Genomic DNA, 18,313 nt, shown 5'->3' on the forward strand with positions numbered 1-18,313 from the left:
TTCATATTGAGTGGATGAATTGAAATCCAATTGTGTTGGTAGGTAACCGTTGCTGACTTTCACTATTGTTGGTCGCAAGTATTTTTAAATTTAATAAAATACGTTTAATGTTGGTTATGATTATATACTTATTCATTTGTTTATTCGAAAGACAATCTTACTGAAACTGTTAATAAATCATTTATGCAGAGACCTTGCTTATCCACTCATAATAGCTCGACACTTTCGAGTAGACGTTAGGATGATCTTTGTCCGCGACTCCGCATTTATCCGTAATGAATGATGCTATTCCAACTTGCATTCCGTCGACTAAGAGGGCTGTGCCTGAATCTCCCTGCAATGGAATCAAACCAATACGTCTATTTGGAACTAATTGACAACAAAATTTTCCCTCCATTACTAACAATTTGAATTCCACAACCTTTTCGCAAGCTATACTGGGGAAACGAACATATATTGATTTAGAAAATACATATTATTTTGGGCACGCCTTGTGGGAATATTTTGAACCTTAGCTTGGTAGACGGCGCTTGCAAGCTATTACATTTTATAATCTTTCTCAAGAAATTCAAATACGATGGTTTAAAACAAGATATATACGTTAAAAACCTGAAACAAAAACAGAACTAACCAAAACTTTACGAAATTGAAATTACGAGGAAACTATCATCATTTAGTGTAGGATCTTCTGGAAACTGAAAGCAAACTTAATAGTGGAAAATTGAATGCGTGGTATTAATATGCCTCCTCAAACTTGAAAAATGTTTAATGATCCTTTGAGAGGTCCGTGATGTCCAGGGTTTACATAGGGTTTGTATAAAGTTTCCGAACAAAGGTATTATGACAAATGTTGCAAAATATTAATGTTTTAAAGGTTCTATTATTTTGATATTGTCATCACATGTTCTTACATTGCACGCGCCTCCAAATGCAGATCCGAAGCAAATGTGGTGCGTATTATCTCTGCTCGTGTTTCTGCAGGTTGTTTCATCATATACGTCGACATCTAGTTTTTGAAGCGTGCGAGCCAGAGGACCCTCTTGCTAACAAACGCCTATACGTCATAAATTTGACTTCGTGATTAAAAAAACACCATTACCTCAACTTTACCCCAACCTATGATAACCCCGGTGGTTGATTTTTCAGCCACAAACTTTTGCGAGAGTTCCACAGACCTCCAAGACTTGTCGTTAGGCAAGCTGGATTCTAGCTTTGAGGTAATATGGAGGAAAACAATTTAGCTTTGGCCTTATAGGAATACTAGCATTGTCAGGCATGAATGACAAGCATGAAAACTTTACCTCTAGAACCGCGCAATCGTAGATGAGTTTTTCGGAATCGAACTGGTGGCAGAAGATCTGTTTTACATCTAAGGTGTTAACGGGATCACGGGTGATGTTCACCATTCCATATTGTATGGAATATAGGCTGCTATTTCTAGGGCTAAAAAACACCGTTACTAAGATTTGATGCCCAAGTAGTTAAAAAATGGAAAACTTAAATTTTTGCTGTTATTTTTTTGGTCAACAAGTTAGCACCGGCGTTAATGGAATGGTAATGAATAGTGTTCATCTTACGTTTGGTTGGTACAAACACAATGGGCAGCCGTCAACACAAAGTTTTCGTTTAGAATGGTACCACCGCAGGTGTGACTCGATTTGTACCTCAGCGACACCTGAAACACGTTGCGTATTGATTGGGTGACAACCCAATTACCAAAGTTAAGTTACGGCAAAAGGAAATTCTCCTTCTTCAGCGTTGGTACCGTTGACAATTCGCGATGAACCTAAACCCAAAACCCTGAGTTTGATTCTTGACGAATTGTTTTCGGAATTCTACTCACCGAAGACTTCGTTGTGAGATATGACGCAAGCAAGTACTAATATTCGAAAATTCTGCATTTCGACTTGAAGTTCGAATGGTTTTCTGTGGTCGATGGTGACTATTCAATGGCGAAAATTTGCTTTTTATATCTCTCGGTGTTATCATCCTATGGTAATGCTTAATTGCTATCAGGTAAATAAACAAAATGCATTCTAGTTAACCTAGAACTACTGAGATAGAACAAGTCGTGCTTAGAATAAGTGATTTGTTGAACACTAAATCGTAGTCTAATAACATCTCTAATTACTTCATGAATTACCATTAAATAACACTTAAAATTACACTTATTCCAGCGATTCAGCTTCTATTAAATAAACAACGACAGCTAAGTAAAGAAAACATTTTAGATACCCTTTCGATTTGAATAATTTATTGTACAATTAATTAAGAAATTGTTTTCTTAATAAATTGAGTAACATATTGGTTAAATTTGACTACAAATTAACGTCATAAAGAAATTATTATATTTGGCAAAACTATTGCATTTCATTATCACTTATCAGTTTTAATAACCTGGTCCAAAATATAAACATATATAAATAATATAATATAATATAGTCACAGTCACATTCTAAAGATTCTCATAGAACTTTATAATTTTTCTTTATATTTAATAAGTGCAACCCTAACGGTGATTTTCAATACAATTTACAACTGCATAGAATTATGCATAATTTTATTGGTCAAATTACTTATAAATGTTTCAGATATTTCTTCAGAATCAGATGTATTTTGAAGCACTAAAATTTCTTTAAATTACTTAATATTATCACTATAATTTCACTAATGGCAACTGATTGCCATTATACTACCACCAATTATAAGCAAAATTACCACTGATTATTAGAACCATGTACTCTATAAATGACCACAATGACATCTCTCTCGGTTTAATATAATTTCTATTATTTTCTCTTCGTTTCTATTAAAATTACGGGCTCTAAGGGTTTGTTAGCCTTTTCCGTGACTCAGACTTAACTTAGTAGAACTGCATTTATTAGGTTGCGGCATTGTCCGGCGCATCCACCAAAGGGCAATTTCGATAATTTAAAATTTTACGCAAATACGTGCTGGAACGCTGTTGCCTGATCCTCGTCTATCACATTCCGTCATTTTTTAAATTGAAACGCAATCACCAAACACTCAACCGCGTCGATTACATCGATTAGATTGAGAAGAATCAATTGAATTAAATGCCAATTTTCAAAAGCATTCAGTTTAACTTCGGGGTAATGAACTAGTCAGTTTGCGCATCAAAAAAGTATGCGAATTGAGTTAGCAGCTTTTTTAATCCCGTTTCTCTGCTGTTGCATCTTCGGTGAGTTTATTACGTTTTCTTTTTTACGTCGAAGTTTAACATTTAGAAATGTAACTTCGGCGTTTTTCAGCATCGCCGCCTAGTACGAGGATAGTTGCAGGCAGCGACGCTAGCGATGGAGAATTTCCCTATGCCGTAAGTAGTTTGTGGTAGTTAGTTGATGTTGTTGACATCTGATTGGTAGGTGTCCATCCGGTACAACAACTGTCACGAATGCGGAGCGTCGATTATAAGTGACAGATGGGTATTAACGGCAGCTCATTGCATTTTTTTGGAGTAAGTCAGAAAATTGAGAATTTATATTCAACTAACATTTTTTGTTTTACACTAGTAAGTTTCGATCACCTGTTTCATAAAACACCTAAGAAATAGTTATGTTACACTTAAAAAATCCCTGTGACATTTAAATTGAGGATTTCATAATTTCAACAGTGACCAAATTTTAGTTCCCTATAAAATTTTTACTCGTCATTTGTAACCAAGAGATTATAACGGCAAAGAACACCATTTTTGTAACCACCAAAGAAAAACGCGCTCTTTTCGCTTGTGCGTATTCTGTATCATATTTTATTTCGTGTCCTTATCATTGTAATTTGCTTTTACTCTAAAGTTGATAGCAACTTTTACACGACCATGGGGATGCCTTAATAAATATTACTCAAAAACTCAATTTTCTTACAACGATAAGTCTTATGATGATAACACTGGAACCCTGCAGACGTTTCGCCAAAATCTCAATTGGCATGTTCAATGCTCGTGTTCCGAAAATACTTCGATTCCAGTCGGAGTTCAACAAACGAACGGATGATATCCCGGAATATATATATATATATATATATATATATATATATATATATATATATATATATATATATATATATATATATATATATATATATATATATATATATATATATATATATATATATATATATATATATATATATATATATATATATATATATATATATATATATATATATATATATATATATATATATATATATATATATATATATATATATATATATATATATATATATATATATATATATATTTATTTATTTATTTATTTATTTATTACAAAGGTGCCCTAACATGAAGAACTAACTTCACAATTTACAAGGACACACTAACAATTATACCATTATTTAATTAACAAAGCAAAACTTATAAGTAGGTACCTACCTATATCTACGATAAGCAGAAGATAAAAAAAAAAAATAATAATAATAATAACAATCAAACTTACCAAATTAAACCAAAACTAACACTGTATATTAAGTGCGTGAATTACAAAAAACAAATGTGAAAAAATAAGGAAAACAAATCAAAAATTAAAATAAATTTATAGAAAAACCCTAATTGCTTGATTTCGAAACGAATTAAGTGATAACGCAAAGATGTCGATGTGCGAAAAATAATTATTGTAATGTCTATGTAAAAGAGATATTGAGGAATTGTTACCTAAGTTTGTATTAAAGCTAGGCACGTAAAATAATGAAGGAGTTCTTGTTATAACGACTCTGGCATTGAAGGATAGTTTCTCCAACAGTAAAGGACAGTCAATCCTACTATTAATAATATTATGCAAAAATATAGCACTGGAGATAATTCTTCTAACAGATAACTTCAGTATATGGTAGAAATTAAGACTAGCTTCATACGAATGAGTTAGTAAGTTACGGTTAAATCTAAAATTTAAATGGAAAACAAACTTTTTTTGTATTCTCTCGATTCTGTCTATATATTTATGATACTGAGGACTCCATATCACACCGCCATAGTCAAGGAGATCGAACGTAGGAATTGTACAGAATAATAAGCGATTTGTGATCCTGAAATTCCTTGCTAACTCTTAATCTTAAACCTAAATTTTTATAAGCTTTTTTTACTATATTCTCAATGTGGATATCAAAACTTAATTTTACATCTATAGTTATTCCAAGATCCCTAATCTGTTTAACTTTTTTTATTTTTACACCATTGAATGTGTAGTCAAAGTTTATATCATTTATCCGCCTGCTGAACTTAAGACAGTAACATTTATCAATATTTAAAAATAGACGATTATTCACACAGTATTCATAAAAGATCAAGATCTTCTTGAAACTTATGACAGTCGTTAAGGCTTTTCACGGGCCCGTATAATTTCTGATCATCTGCGTATGATGCTGATTTAGCAAAAAGAAAACATTTACTGACATCTGCGGTAAACAGTGAAAATAACAATGTTCCCAAATGGAACCCTTGAGGAATTCCAGATGTGATGCGGGTCGTTTGGGATTTTGCAGAATTCAATTCTACAAACTGAGTCCGAGGACTGATGTAGGATTGAAGAATTTTATAAAGACAACCGTGTACACCGAAATTTTTTAATTTGATCAACATTGTTGGGTGGTGAACCTTATCAAAAGCTTTTGAGAAGTCGGTGTACACGGCATCTATCTGCACCCTATTATCTAACGCCTCAGAAACATCCTGGACATATAGTGAGAGATTGGTAGCAACCGACCTACCCCTAAAAAAACCATGTTGTGTATCTCCAAGAGCATGTTTTAATTTGAAAAATAACTCATTGGTAATTATAGCTTCCAGCATTTTCCATGGAACGGAAAGAATTATAGGTCGGTAGTTTGTGACGTCAACCTTGCTGCCACTCTTGTGCACCAGTATTATTTTGGCACTCTTCCAAATAGTTGGAAACTGCCCTTCAGATAAACTTTTATTGTAAATAATAAAAAGTGGCTGCACTAAAGATTCAGCACATGATTTGAATAATATCGGGGGTAGGTTATCAGGTCCAGGGCCTTTATTTATATCAAGCTTTCTTAGCAGTTCTAACAACGGGATTCTCGAAGGAGTTGTATCAGGTTCATAGACACTCGAAAAAACATCAGAAAATGTTGCAGAGATATCCGCATTAGTATAAAAACTACGATTTTGATACGTTACTGATTTTGGTATGTTTTTTGATTTTTTTTATTATTTACAAAGCTCCATAATGACTTCACATTATCTTTCAGATTACTCTCAGTGTTTTTAACATAGTTTTTGTAGTCTGTGCTTATTGCAGCTCTGACCTTCCTTCTCAGATTAGAGAATATGACGTAATCAACAGGATTGTTGTACTTTTTCCATCTTTGGTGCTCTCGTACTTGGAATGTACCAAGTAGGAAATTTATTATTTACTTTTTTCTTCGAAACACTATCCGTGACCACCCCGTAAACCCTTTCATAGAAAATATGTACACAGTCCTCAACTATCAAGTCTTTAAAAAGATCCAACCACGGAATACGTGACAGTTCTACGTTTATTACGCCATAGTTTGCATACCTGTATTTCAATTTCTCACAACTAGACTTTCCTTTAAGTGATTCCTGTATGTTTGTATCAATCAAAATATCAATACATTTATGTTGAGTAACTCTTTCCACTACAAAAGGGTCCACAGACCTCGTCACGCTAACATTTTTAAAATTACTAAAGACCAAGTCCAAAAATCCTGCATTATCATTAGGGATGCCATTGAATTGATCAACATTAATTAAATTGAAAGAATCAATGAGTGACTCACCATATAATCCAGATATCTCTGAGGGTACGTAACAACTATCGCCACTATCGAATATCCACTTTACTTTCGAAGCATTGTAATCACCCAAAATAACACATTTTTTTGCAGGACACATCTACACAATACTAGAAATTTTATTTAGGTGCGCATTGAGATTTTCAACACTAGATTCAGGAGGAGCATATACACAACACAGCAGAACAGACACAGATGCTTGCAGCTTAATTTCCACCCACAGATCCTCAAAAATCCCATCACAGCTCCAATCAATATATATATATATATATATATATATATATATATATATATATATATATATATATATATATATATATATATATATATATATATATATATATATATGTATATATATATTATTAGACCTCGTTATAAAAGCTAAAGTATATTTATGAAGCCTTTTTAATTATCTGCTATAATAAAATCAAAAGCTGCAAAAAAAACCTTAATTAAATAAATAAAACGCATTTATTTTATCGTCATGAGAAGTATTTTTGTTCTTATTTTTTTCATTTTCGCTTATGGACCTTTGGACAACGGACCAGTAATTTTCTTTTATTTCACTCAATTATGGTGATGGGTAGCTGATTAGTAGCTGACGTTATAACTAAAACTTCAACTTCAAAATTTCAAAATCAAAATGGTTCAATACTATCTATTAATACGTGGATTCTTCTTACATTCTTATTTTATTTTTATACTCGATTCTGTTTCATCTCTTGAGCTTGGTTAGGGACATAATACTCTGGAAAGTGGATTAAATTATTGTTAGGTTTCTCTAATTTGGTTTTTCATTTTCAAAATACTGAAATTGTTTATAAATACAGTATAGAGATTTTAAGGACATACCTGTAGGACAAATTATGTTTTTTTTTTTAATTCTTAACACGAATATAGCCTTCATAATACTAATTGATACCTCGAGGGATACTTATTGCATTTCTTGCATGCCCCAGAAACAGAAAAAAAAACTCACCACAATGCAAAACTCATTTTCTTTGTTTGCATACAGGTACATGAATCTGTCAACTATACTCTACGGCACCATCGAGGCTGATAACTGTCAAGAAGCCACATCAAACACCAAGAGAGTAAAACGAGCCATCATACACGAAGCGTACCAAAACTATTCCGGACATTTCAATGACATCGGATTAATAGAGGTACTAATTTTAACGAATTCGAAATTTTCCTTCATCTATTTATACTTCTTCAATAATCTTTGTTAAACACTTATTTAACTTTACTTTAGCCATGGAGTCGGAAGCTAACTGATGTTGTCAGTAAATTTTAGCCACGATAGTATTCTGATGTTTGGCTCATGCCGCTCAGCTGTTTTGCAAAAATGTATCTAAAAGTCAATGATCGTAGAGAAAGTATAGCATGCAACATATTTAGTAAACTTCAAACTTAAAAAGGGTTATTCGAGTTTTCTGTTGATTTTATCTACGAGCTCATGATTGGACGGACTATGATTATAACATAGGATCAGAACGAGTGATTGGTTAAATTTATATTTATACAACAAAATTGCAATTCTGGTAAAAGGGTTAAGAATCCATTTTAGAGGAACATCAGGTATTTTATCAGAACACAATAATGGATGTGTAAATGTAACATTTTGTGTGTGTTGCGGAATTGTTTTTTTTGTGTAGATAACGTGTTTTACCCTTTTCATTCTTTGTATTTTTGTTGATGTAGTTTTTTTTGAGCTGTTTGAGCTTAGGGAGATGACTTTAAAAATTTGAAGGTCGAGGATCCTTTCGAATTTTCCAATGAAGTCAAACCTGTACTGCTTCCGAAACTCTTCGAACATCCGCCGGTATTCCAACCGTCTTATCTGGTCGGATGGGGTTACGAGGAAACCAATGGTACCGTACCTCCAGTGCTCCAGAAAGTCAGTCTCGATATCTACCCGGATCAGATTTGCAGCATGTTTTTCGGCAGCAATTATTCACAGGTGTCCCACATTTGCGCGGGCGGAGGCGGTAAAGGACAATGTTCGGTAACAATTTGACACAACAGCTTCCTATGTAGAGTTTTAGGCGAAAGTTCTCCAACCTCATACACTCACCGGCTACTAAAAACTGAACCCGATTGGAGTTCTCATGAATTGCTAAATTTTTCCCCGATATTTGCAGTATGATCTTTTCCGAAGGTTTTTTTGTCACTCGTGGCATTATCTCTGTTTTTATTGTAGATATACTATTTCAAAGCGATTCAAATAAGCATCAAACGTATCAATGTTAAGGCTAATATCTAGTTTAAACTTTTCTTGTCAAACTGACTTCACCCATAATGTTTTTTGAATTCTTACCGAAGTGGAATTGTAAATAATGGAGGTTGTCGGTGGAGGTCTGTTATAATCTTAATCTTCTTTTTAGTTTCACAAGAAGCCTTCACTTTGAAACGGAGATAATGTCGCCATTTAAAAAACTAAACGTTCAGGAATGATCATGTTCCAATGTAAATCCAGTCGATGGATGCACCCCGTATAAGCTAATATTGAAATCTGGATATATTTTTCTGACATGACATCATTAGCGAGGGATCAATATATAATTTTAAGAAAATATCAAAATCAAACTACCTGTTCAACCCTCATTTTGAAGTTGGATTCAATTTTTAGTGACATGACTTGTTTGACGGTGAGTGTGGATAATAATTACTACATGTTTAATTAAAATTACGTTAAATCACTTTCTGATTACGAAACTCTATAACCAATAAATTAATTAAATATTGCATAACAAAATCGCAATATTTAAAAATATTATTATATTATATTAATGAATTATATGAATTAAGTTGGAATATGTGACATTTTTGTGCTTTATGCTGTTTGGAAATCTTTGTAAATCAAACTTGGTGACCTTTCGCCAGTCATCTTGTTGACTTCTTCAGAGATAAACTGAAACTGCCCCTCGTTCTACTCTGTACCAGCTTATATATAGTTTGTGGGGAGCGGAGTTAAACGAGGGACAGGAAAGGAGTCGCGGTTAAGATTCTTTGGTTGCTTATAGATTTCTATAGATTCTGCGATTTTTCGTTGGTAAAAGAATTGATGACATGCAAGAATTTTAGTTTTATCTAATAAAATTTTATGTCCGGTTTTGATTAGTTTTGAGTTTATTTGTCTTAGTCTTAAGGCTCTTTTAGTCTTGTCTCTGCAATGTATTCTTTAAAGCACATGCATGAAATGCTGTATACTGCTGGTGTCTCAAAAGGAATTTTGTCTTTAGGGATCGAAGATGTTGAGAGATTTTTGGACAAGTGGTACATCTGGTATTGACGTTATATTTCTTAAGAACTTTCTTAAGAAATTTTGATAGGTCTGATTTTCTAATTCAATTGCAAAAACTACGTCTAGAGTTTAAATTGCTAAGAAAATCTCGGATGGATTCTTGACCATGAGGCCAAATAACAAAGTATCATCAATGTAGCGTTTCCGTAATTTTGGTTTTAGATGGAAGGTGTCGAGGACCTTGTTCTCAGAAAGTCAGCAAGTTTGATTTATAAACAACCGACGCAGGAAGAATCCAGTTGTAAATAGTAGCTTATGATTTTTTTTTAAATTAAATTATTAAGAAAAGTATAAAACAATAATTAAATTTAGCAAATTATACATCAGATATGTTATTTCTCCAAGTTTGTAACAATGTTCTCTTGCAATTGATTGGCCAATGCATAATATTTTATGAAAAGCTTAAAAAGTTACCTAATACATATTGTTTCAATTTTCTCCTGACAAGTTAATACAGCTGCGATTTTTTCTCTTTTTTGACAACTAGCTATTTCATTTTTGCCCTCAGTTTGTCGGTACACGTAAATTATCTATACAAATACATGGAAGTTTACAAAAATGCCAGATACTATTGAATATCTGACAGTAGTACTAATTATGATTCTCAATAGTCATTATCCATATATTCAAAAATAAAAGTACTCTCGTATAAAATCTGCTTTTAGATCATGCAGAACTTTTAATAGACAATAAATTGTCTTTTCTTTTTTTGTAAAAATTATATTTAAAGAAAGTAAGTTATACAATTGTAAATAAAATTAGTTGTTTGCATAGCAACTGGGAAATATTTTAATACGCAAAATTTGGAGTAACTTTTGAAATTTTGCATTCGCATCTAAGATAACAATAACATATGTAAAATAAAGTGATAAGAAATTCATCTGATGTGTTTGACGTTTGCTGTGTTAATGACAATTTTTAGGGCGATTCTGGCGGGGCTTTGACGGTGAACGGACACCAACATGGGATTGTTTCATGGTCGGACAAGCCCTGTACCATTACGCCGGGCGTTCTCACGAGAGTGTCGTCTTTCGTAAACTGGATCAAACGTCACACCGGAATTTTATAACCATTAATCGTAATTCACTTATTACCTATTACATAATCGAAAATGGACATAAAACTGCAAGACATATTTAATTGTTTTAATTTCAGCTCACTTATTTAATACAATATTTTTTATGAGTCTAGTTTTGCTCGTTACACCTCTGGCCTTTTTAAACTTAATATGATTATATTTAAGTGCTGCCGCCATTATGGTTGTAAAATTTATGCTTCGGGGGTTTAAAAAGGAGCCGCTAAATTCCGAGGCCTTTCGAATAGTTGTAATTATATTGTTCCTCTCGAAAAAAACTTTTCAAAGTTGTGCGTTAAAAACAGCTTTTAATCGTATTCAGAAAACTTTAACACAACAATAACAACATTCTGTGTTTCTGGACAGCTCTTATAAATTTATTATCTTAGGATCACCCAAGAAAAACATCATTTAAAGGTTAGTAATGGTTTTTTTGTACCTCTTTGCATCACTTGAAACCAGTGCCTTTGCAAACAAATTTTTTAAGCCCATATAATTAAGGAAAACGCTAGTCAAATATGATTTCGAACGTAAAACTTTATGGTAGAGCATTCTATCAATCTTAAGTACTTTTTGATGGAAACGATTGCCAGTGAGTTATCAAAATGTTTTGCCTATTTTCGTCTTTGCATTGCCTGATTTCGAGTATATTTGTGGTGATTATGGCGGCAGCCTCAAGTTATATCTGGCCCTTAATCAGTGTTAACAATTACATTTAAAAAACAACCTACTATCACAATTAATAAGGCTTTGCAATAATATACTTACAGTCTACAATTATTTACCTAGTGTATTGGCCAAAATATTTCCTTGAATTCATTTATTTTAAGTACCACATATTTCGAAATAGTCACATTTCGGAAATGAAAAAGATAAAACACCCTCGATGAAGCAAGTACGTATAAAATATTTGTCTATACTATAACGTGAATATTTTACGAAAATAGATATGTTTATAACTTTTCTAGAATCACATGTATACCGCATATATACACCTCTCTTCGTCAGTCATCCGTCTTATATAAATCAATAAATACTTTAGATAGTTTGCATTTTGTTCAACGTTTACAAAAATTTGGTGCCATGCTTAAGCGCTATATATTCCCCAATCGACGAACGAAATAATTAAAACAATTTTGTCAATAAAACTGTAACGGGTTATTTTGGTAATTTGATTTTCACCCAGAGAAATATTTCACGGCGCTGCTATTGTCTGTCGTCAAATTTCAAAGCCAATTTCTATTTCGACAATAATTGTGTGTAAAAGTGTGTCATTTTTTAACGTCAAAATGGGATAAAAATAATAGTCAAAAACAATCAATATTTGTTAGTTGCTCTTTCTTTTCTGGAAATTCATTGTCTTGAGTGGGTTTCTTATTCCAGTTTAAATTCTTGTTGCACTAAAAACGAATTGCGACAGATTATCAATTTTAAAATCAAGCAAGTATAGTATAACCGCCGATATACCGAGCTCATTAAAGGCGGGAATCGCTTACCAGACCGTCGCTAATGTTCAAGGTGTGAGATTCGGCTACCGCATCTCCAGGTCCGGAACCAATAGATTATATATATATATATATGTATATATATATATATATATATATATATATATATATATATATATATATATATATATATATATATATATATATATATATATATATATATATATATATATATATATATATATATATATATATATATATATATATATATATATATATATATATATATATATATATATATATATATATATACCTGCTACTTATAAAGAAGTTTGGTCTCTTCAAGTGGAGTTACGGGCCATGTCAATCCCGTCAGGAAATAATTGATAATATTTGACGTCTACACTGTTCTGAACGTGGATTTTCATAATTCGGAGCAATGAAAAACGCGGCTGCTTTGACAAGAGGCAAGTGGGCACAGTGTGGGTACATAAACCCTTATCAGAGAGAAGAAAAAGAAAAGTCTCATTTACTTCCATAAAACTTGACGCAAGTGATGCCGACATAATGATACAGGAATCAGCAGTGGTCGTGAGACTCTCCGAAATTTTCTTTTGATAAGCGGGTTTAAAATGAAGAAAATTGTTTAGTGGCAAGGGATTATGAGTTGATATAATTTCAATTCAAGGATATAGGCAAGAGAGGAAGGAAACAGGGTATGACACCCACGATGTTCCAAATTAAGGTTGGTTAGGCTCATCCGGTCAACGTACATCTAAAGTTCTGATAAATAAAGTACCATAGCAATAACTCACACTGCTAGGAAAACATTATTTATGCTAAACGCTTTGGTCACAACATCAGAACTATTTGAAGACTGTACAATACAAATTGTTACCAAATGTACCACGAGAAATCTTGATACCAATGACTACTGACACAAAAATGATTATTGAGAATTATATGATGGAAAAAGACACAGAGGAAAACTATACCAAAAAGCAATTGGTTGATACATTAAAATCATCTACAGAACGTCTTCACGTGATTTCAAAAACGCTGATAAATCAAATTTTTCGCTTTTTTTAATATCTATTTAAGTACAGGTAAATACTGGTAGATCGGTAACGAGTCCGTTCCTGTCCTCATGAATAATAATAAGTTCGATATATAGGTTGTCCTACTATACTTAGTTTTTACACTTTTGGTCTCATTGTTAAAATGTAATAGTACGACCGGAATGATGAAAATGATAAAAAAATAATATAGCATATATCTTCCTTCTATTGATTTTTCTACATCTTGATCACCTGAATGTCAGTTTAAGACCAGTTAAATTAGAACCAGGTCGGAAATTTTGCATCAGCTGATTGAAACACTATCTATACGGATATCCGAAATAAAATTATCGGCAATTTTGTGAAGAGTTGCTATAACTCGAGCTTTAGACACAAAGTTGCTTGGTCATCTAATTACCTATGTTTAGTGCCACTATACAAAAATATCCAACCTTGGTAATAGATTGATGGTTGATGATGTTAATAATATATTTTGACTGCGAAATGTAATTTTGACTTTGAAAATTGACGTGGATTTCATTGAAAACTTGAATGCACTTTCCTATTTGTATGATGACACCTATATAAACGTCCCATTTTGAATTAGAGATCGTTCACCAAGTTCGCTTTGAGTTTCGGTTTTCCTGTTATACAACTTTAATTTCACCTAGTTTTAGCATACCCTCGGTCATGTTAAATTAGACCTGTATCAGCAATACCTTTTTCGTTAGTGCAGTCAAATTTTCATAAAATTTTTACTCGTACGAAGGAAATTTCACTCAATAACTGCTTAACATTAACCGTTCGCTCCTCTAGTAACTTTGTTAACCTAGAGCTATGATTAAAATGTAAAATCCATCGTTCCTACTCGTTGGCAGTTTCAGTAGTGCACCCAGAGGTTCATATAGGTATAGGTTAATGATGCCGAAAGAGACAGTCCATTCTCAAAGAGAGTGCAAATCTTAATGTTTTGATTTTTTAAAAATCCGATACTTAGGTTCTGAACGATGCAACATTGCCAATTGTAATCTTAGAATGCACACCCCATATTATTATATTTCTAGATTCACTGCCTACTTCTTGATTAGTTTTAATACTTATATAGACTGGCTATTGAAATATTAATTATTTTTCTTTTTTTTTCCAAAATATGACACCACTAAACCTCTAATTTAATAAGTAAGGCAAAACATTGCGTAAACCACCCAAACCTAACCAAAACTGACCAAAACTAAATAAAATATTAACGGTTCATAGGTTCTTTTTAATTTTATTGTGTGACCGTAATTAATCCGAATATTATTGAAGTTTGAATTTTTTCAGTTCTTGCCAATGGGATTTGATTTTTTTGCACGTTCTTCATATAATTCCGATAAACAAATTCATTAAAATTTCATTTGTTGATTGCTTCGAAAACGAAAAGACAAATCATCATCCTTGAGCAAATTTTGTTATCTTTCAGCATTAACACAAACATACAGGTCGCTTCACGTAAAAGATTACAGTTTTCATGCCCATTGTGACCGTGATGTTATAGGATTTTTTTTTAAATTAAAGTTTTTATTAAAAGAAAAAAACAACCTTGACTTCCTCCTGAATTGCCAGCATAAAGGAAAATAAAGGTTACTGAATACTTTTACCCCTTTGTCATTTTTACCAATTGGATCATTCCTCTTCTCGAAGTTGAGTTGAATTTTAAATTGTTAAAGAGCACGATTTTCGTGAGCAAACAAGACAATATCAGATTCAAGGCGGGAGAATATTGTACTGCCAGTCACCAGAGGATCTATTGTAAACTTCTTCATAGCCTAGGTTCTTTTCTCATCAAAGCTCTAAAATTTTCACAAGAACACATCAATCTAATGGGAAACAAGTGCAACAGTGTTTCAAGAAGAGATTACCGCGCCAGGACCCCATGGAAGGGAAATAACATTCGACAGACGAGAAAGGGACGATATCAAAGTGACGCTGTCGAAGCTGGAGTTTAATCAGAGTCTAATAGAATAAGCTCTATAGTTGCTTTGTTTCGAAATGATTGATTGTGCGTGTTAAACATTGTATCGGGCGTTCCAGTAAGAGGGTTTTTGATTTTGCAATTCCACTTTGAGAGATGGACTACTTTTGGGACTTTTATTGACTCTCCGACTTTGCTTTTTTTTTATTAAAAGAGGGTAAATACAAGCGAACGTAGAGTTGTTAATTATTTGTTTAGTCAGTGGTTCTTGGTTACTAAAAGACTTAAATTCGCGAAGCCTCTCCTTCTGGGTTTGCCACCGTAACAAGGGATCGTTTTCGAAAATAAAATCGAAAATGTAATATATTGGTCGTAGTTTCATATTGTTCTGTGTCTGGCACTGGACCCGACGGTTTCTCTTCTCGTTTCCAAAGACTTCAGTCGCCTTCTCGGTGTCGTCGGCACCGCCAGATTCTCCGATATGTTTTCGCCGTCTTTTTCGCTCCTGAAACGGCGGAAAAACGAATAAATAACACGGCTCTCGCGTTTTCCGTAAACCCAGAAAAATCGCGCATTCATTTGCATAGACGATGAAGCGTCAAACCCATTTACCTCGTTTTCCCGGCGGACTTTATCGAGCCGCTGGGGATGCCGGGAAAGAAAACTTTTATACGTACGCGTTGTTTGAAAAGCGGAACAGGAATTATAAAATGCTTATTTCGATTTAACGAAATCATCTTGGCTGTCTCGCTTTCACGTGTTTTTTAAACGTTCGGATCCTGAAAAATCAGACTTAGGTTAGGATAGGTTAAATTAAATCAACCAATACCAAATAGTGAAAACTATTTTAAGGTAGCCACCGTAATTTTTATAACTGGGGTTCCGTAAAAATTTTGTTATACTAACCATAGTTTTACTGTTTTAAACCCTTAAAGATTATAAAAACGTGAGAAAATAATAAAATAATTTTGAAAATGGGTACGTTGCTGTGAAATTTTGTGCGTTTTGAAGTTATAGTAAAAACAGTAATTTTAAATGACCTTTGGCATCCAAAGTAATAAAATTCATTTGGTAAACTGTAGATAATTGATTCCCAAAATTCATTTTTTTTCAACTTTACGTTCTTTTATTAATATTTTTGATGACATGCGGTTTTCACTAGATTGTTGGGCTCTTATTTGTAACTATCTAACTATGTAATAACGCAAAAAATGCATACCATTGCATTTTTTAAAGAAAATTATTGTTTTCAGTCAAATCAAATCAAATTTATTTCTATAGACCTGATTTCAGATATCGAATAATGTCAAAAATATAAACAATATATTACAAATATTAAATAATAAAATAAATATGTTATTATAGTCCAAAAATTCTTTACTCTAGAAAATTGGTTTTTACCTCGTATTTAAACTCACCATGTTTCAGTGAAATAGGCAAATGATTAAAAAGTTTTATCGGCAAAACAACCGGACTACTGGCAACTATAGACAATTTATACTCCTTAATCGTTGATGTAAATTAGGACGTAGAAGTCTCTCATAGCTACTAGGATTAGATTTAACAATTAACACGCAATTATTAATAAAAAGACCAGAAAGGGTTAGCATTCCCATATCACGAAATAGTCGTCGATATGGTCTATTTGATTAGTCCAGGTTAAATGAGAATCTAAACAGACACCCAGAAGTCTACTTCTCTCTGGTTTTGTTATTCAATCTAAGAGGTTTTTGTTTTATTTGTTATGTAGTTGCTGTCTCAACTTAGCTGGTGGTAAGGTAAATAATGGCGGCCGGCTCACTCATAGCAAGTTTATTAAAATGCTTTAAATTTTTTTGAAGCTATCGACATTTATTCCCGAAAATGTTCGAACATTTCCCACCACTTCCTTTCAGAGACTGAGCAAAGAATAAGCAACAAGAAAGATTGAAACTGATCTCAGCTTTAAAACAATACTCATTCTATCTATCGTCGATACTAAGAAAATTTGCAGAAATTAGTCGTTAGAAGATGGGGGCGAAGCTTCTATCGCTCAATAAACCTCTGATTTCCAAATTTTTTGCAATAAATTTCGCCATAAAAATGAAAAAACATTATTAATTTCTAACAATTAAAAAAAGTACAAACCTAGTCGTTCCAAGCCACAAAATAAATTTGTGTGTCCACCTTCTATTTTAATGAATGAATTTTTATGGGTGAAAAATGCAACATTATCGATGTTCTGATTATGCTAGATATTTCGATTAAATAATCTAGATTTTAATAAAAGTAAACTTAATATTGTAAAAAATAAAAATGATTCAAATTAAATATGCGTATATCAAGAAAATTTGTTTTTCCATAAAAAGTGTAATCTAATCGGACAATATACACAATAAGATAATAAGATAATAAGACAATAAGATATCAACAATATATGTGCAAAACTACGGGAGTTATAAAATATGCGAAAAGTCTCAATATTTTCACGAATAAAGAATCTGTCATTAATATCTTTTCTACTCAACCTGTACGACTCTGACAAATGTATTTTTTTATATAAATCATGTTTCAACTGATTTTGATTAATTTAAAAACTTCATTCGATCGATATGATTTTCCAAAAAATTCTAACAATATTAAATATTTCTATTTGCTTTTGTTTAATATTTTTGGGCTTCTTCAATACTTGTTTTGTTT

The 18,313-nt window shown here is 32.5% G+C and overlaps 3 protein-coding genes across 4 annotated transcripts in view; 1 reads left to right on the forward strand and 2 right to left on the reverse strand.

Annotated features, from left to right (window-relative positions):
* Window positions 1-115: 115 nt before the first annotated feature.
* On the reverse strand, window positions 116-2,014 carry LOC132707567 (chymotrypsin-2-like). The gene is made up of 7 exons (XM_060679472.1): window positions 1,844-2,014; window positions 1,731-1,786; window positions 1,578-1,675; window positions 1,302-1,443; window positions 1,100-1,210; window positions 912-1,043; window positions 116-334 (listed from the first exon to the last, which is right to left on the reverse strand). The coding sequence occupies exons 1-7, from the start codon at window positions 1,899-1,901 to the stop codon at window positions 182-184; spliced, it is 750 nt and encodes a 249-aa protein (XP_060535455.1). The 5' UTR covers window positions 1,902-2,014; the 3' UTR covers window positions 116-181.
* Window positions 2,015-3,044: 1,030 nt separating this feature from the next.
* Window positions 3,045-12,769, forward strand: LOC132707160 (chymotrypsin-1-like). The gene is made up of 6 exons (XM_060678882.1): window positions 3,045-3,202; window positions 3,273-3,337; window positions 3,387-3,478; window positions 7,811-7,961; window positions 8,549-8,803; window positions 11,025-12,769. Exons 1-6 carry the CDS (start codon window positions 3,148-3,150, stop codon window positions 11,169-11,171), a joined length of 765 nt encoding a protein of 254 aa, XP_060534865.1. The 5' UTR covers window positions 3,045-3,147; the 3' UTR covers window positions 11,172-12,769.
* A 137-nt stretch (window positions 12,770-12,906) lies between these two features.
* Window positions 12,907-18,313, reverse strand: part of LOC132707416 (cyclic nucleotide-gated cation channel subunit A) — a 53,468-nt gene continuing 48,061 nt past the window's right edge. For both annotated transcript variants that reach the window (XM_060679264.1, XM_060679265.1), the window contains one exon: window positions 12,907-16,139. In XM_060679264.1, coding sequence (XP_060535247.1) covers window positions 16,013-16,139 — 127 coding nt within the window. In that variant the 3' untranslated portion in view covers window positions 12,907-16,012. The remainder of the gene's footprint in view (window positions 16,140-18,313) is intronic.

Source organism: Cylas formicarius, unplaced genomic scaffold (genome assembly GCF_029955315.1).
Source record: "Cylas formicarius isolate icCylForm1 unplaced genomic scaffold, icCylForm1.1 PGA_scaffold_9__14_contigs__length_23061073, whole genome shotgun sequence".
Taxonomy (NCBI): Eukaryota; Metazoa; Arthropoda; class Insecta; order Coleoptera; family Brentidae; genus Cylas; species Cylas formicarius.

Excerpts from the sequence above, each read along its gene's own strand:
- LOC132707160 (XM_060678882.1), top strand. The coding sequence starts at position 3,148 with ATGCGAATTGAGTTAGCAGCTTTTTTAATCCCGTTTCTCTGCTGTTGC. Across the intron at positions 3,338-3,386 it reads ATGGAGAATTTCCCTATGCC|GTGTCCATCCGGTACAACAA; the intron begins GTAAGTAGTTTG and ends TCTGATTGGTAG. Across the intron at positions 8,804-11,024 it reads GCGGTAAAGGACAATGTTCG|GGCGATTCTGGCGGGGCTTT; the intron begins GTAACAATTTGA and ends GACAATTTTTAG.
- LOC132707567 (XM_060679472.1), bottom strand. The coding sequence starts at position 1,901 with ATGCAGAATTTTCGAATATTAGTACTTGCTTGCGTCATATCTCACAAC. Across the intron at positions 1,444-1,577 it reads TGTGTTTGTACCAACCAAAC|CCCTAGAAATAGCAGCCTAT; the intron begins GTAAGATGAACA and ends GGTGTTTTTTAG. Across the intron at positions 335-911 it reads CATTTGGAGGCGCGTGCAAT|GGAGATTCAGGCACAGCCCT; the intron begins GTAAGAACATGT and ends ATTCCATTGCAG.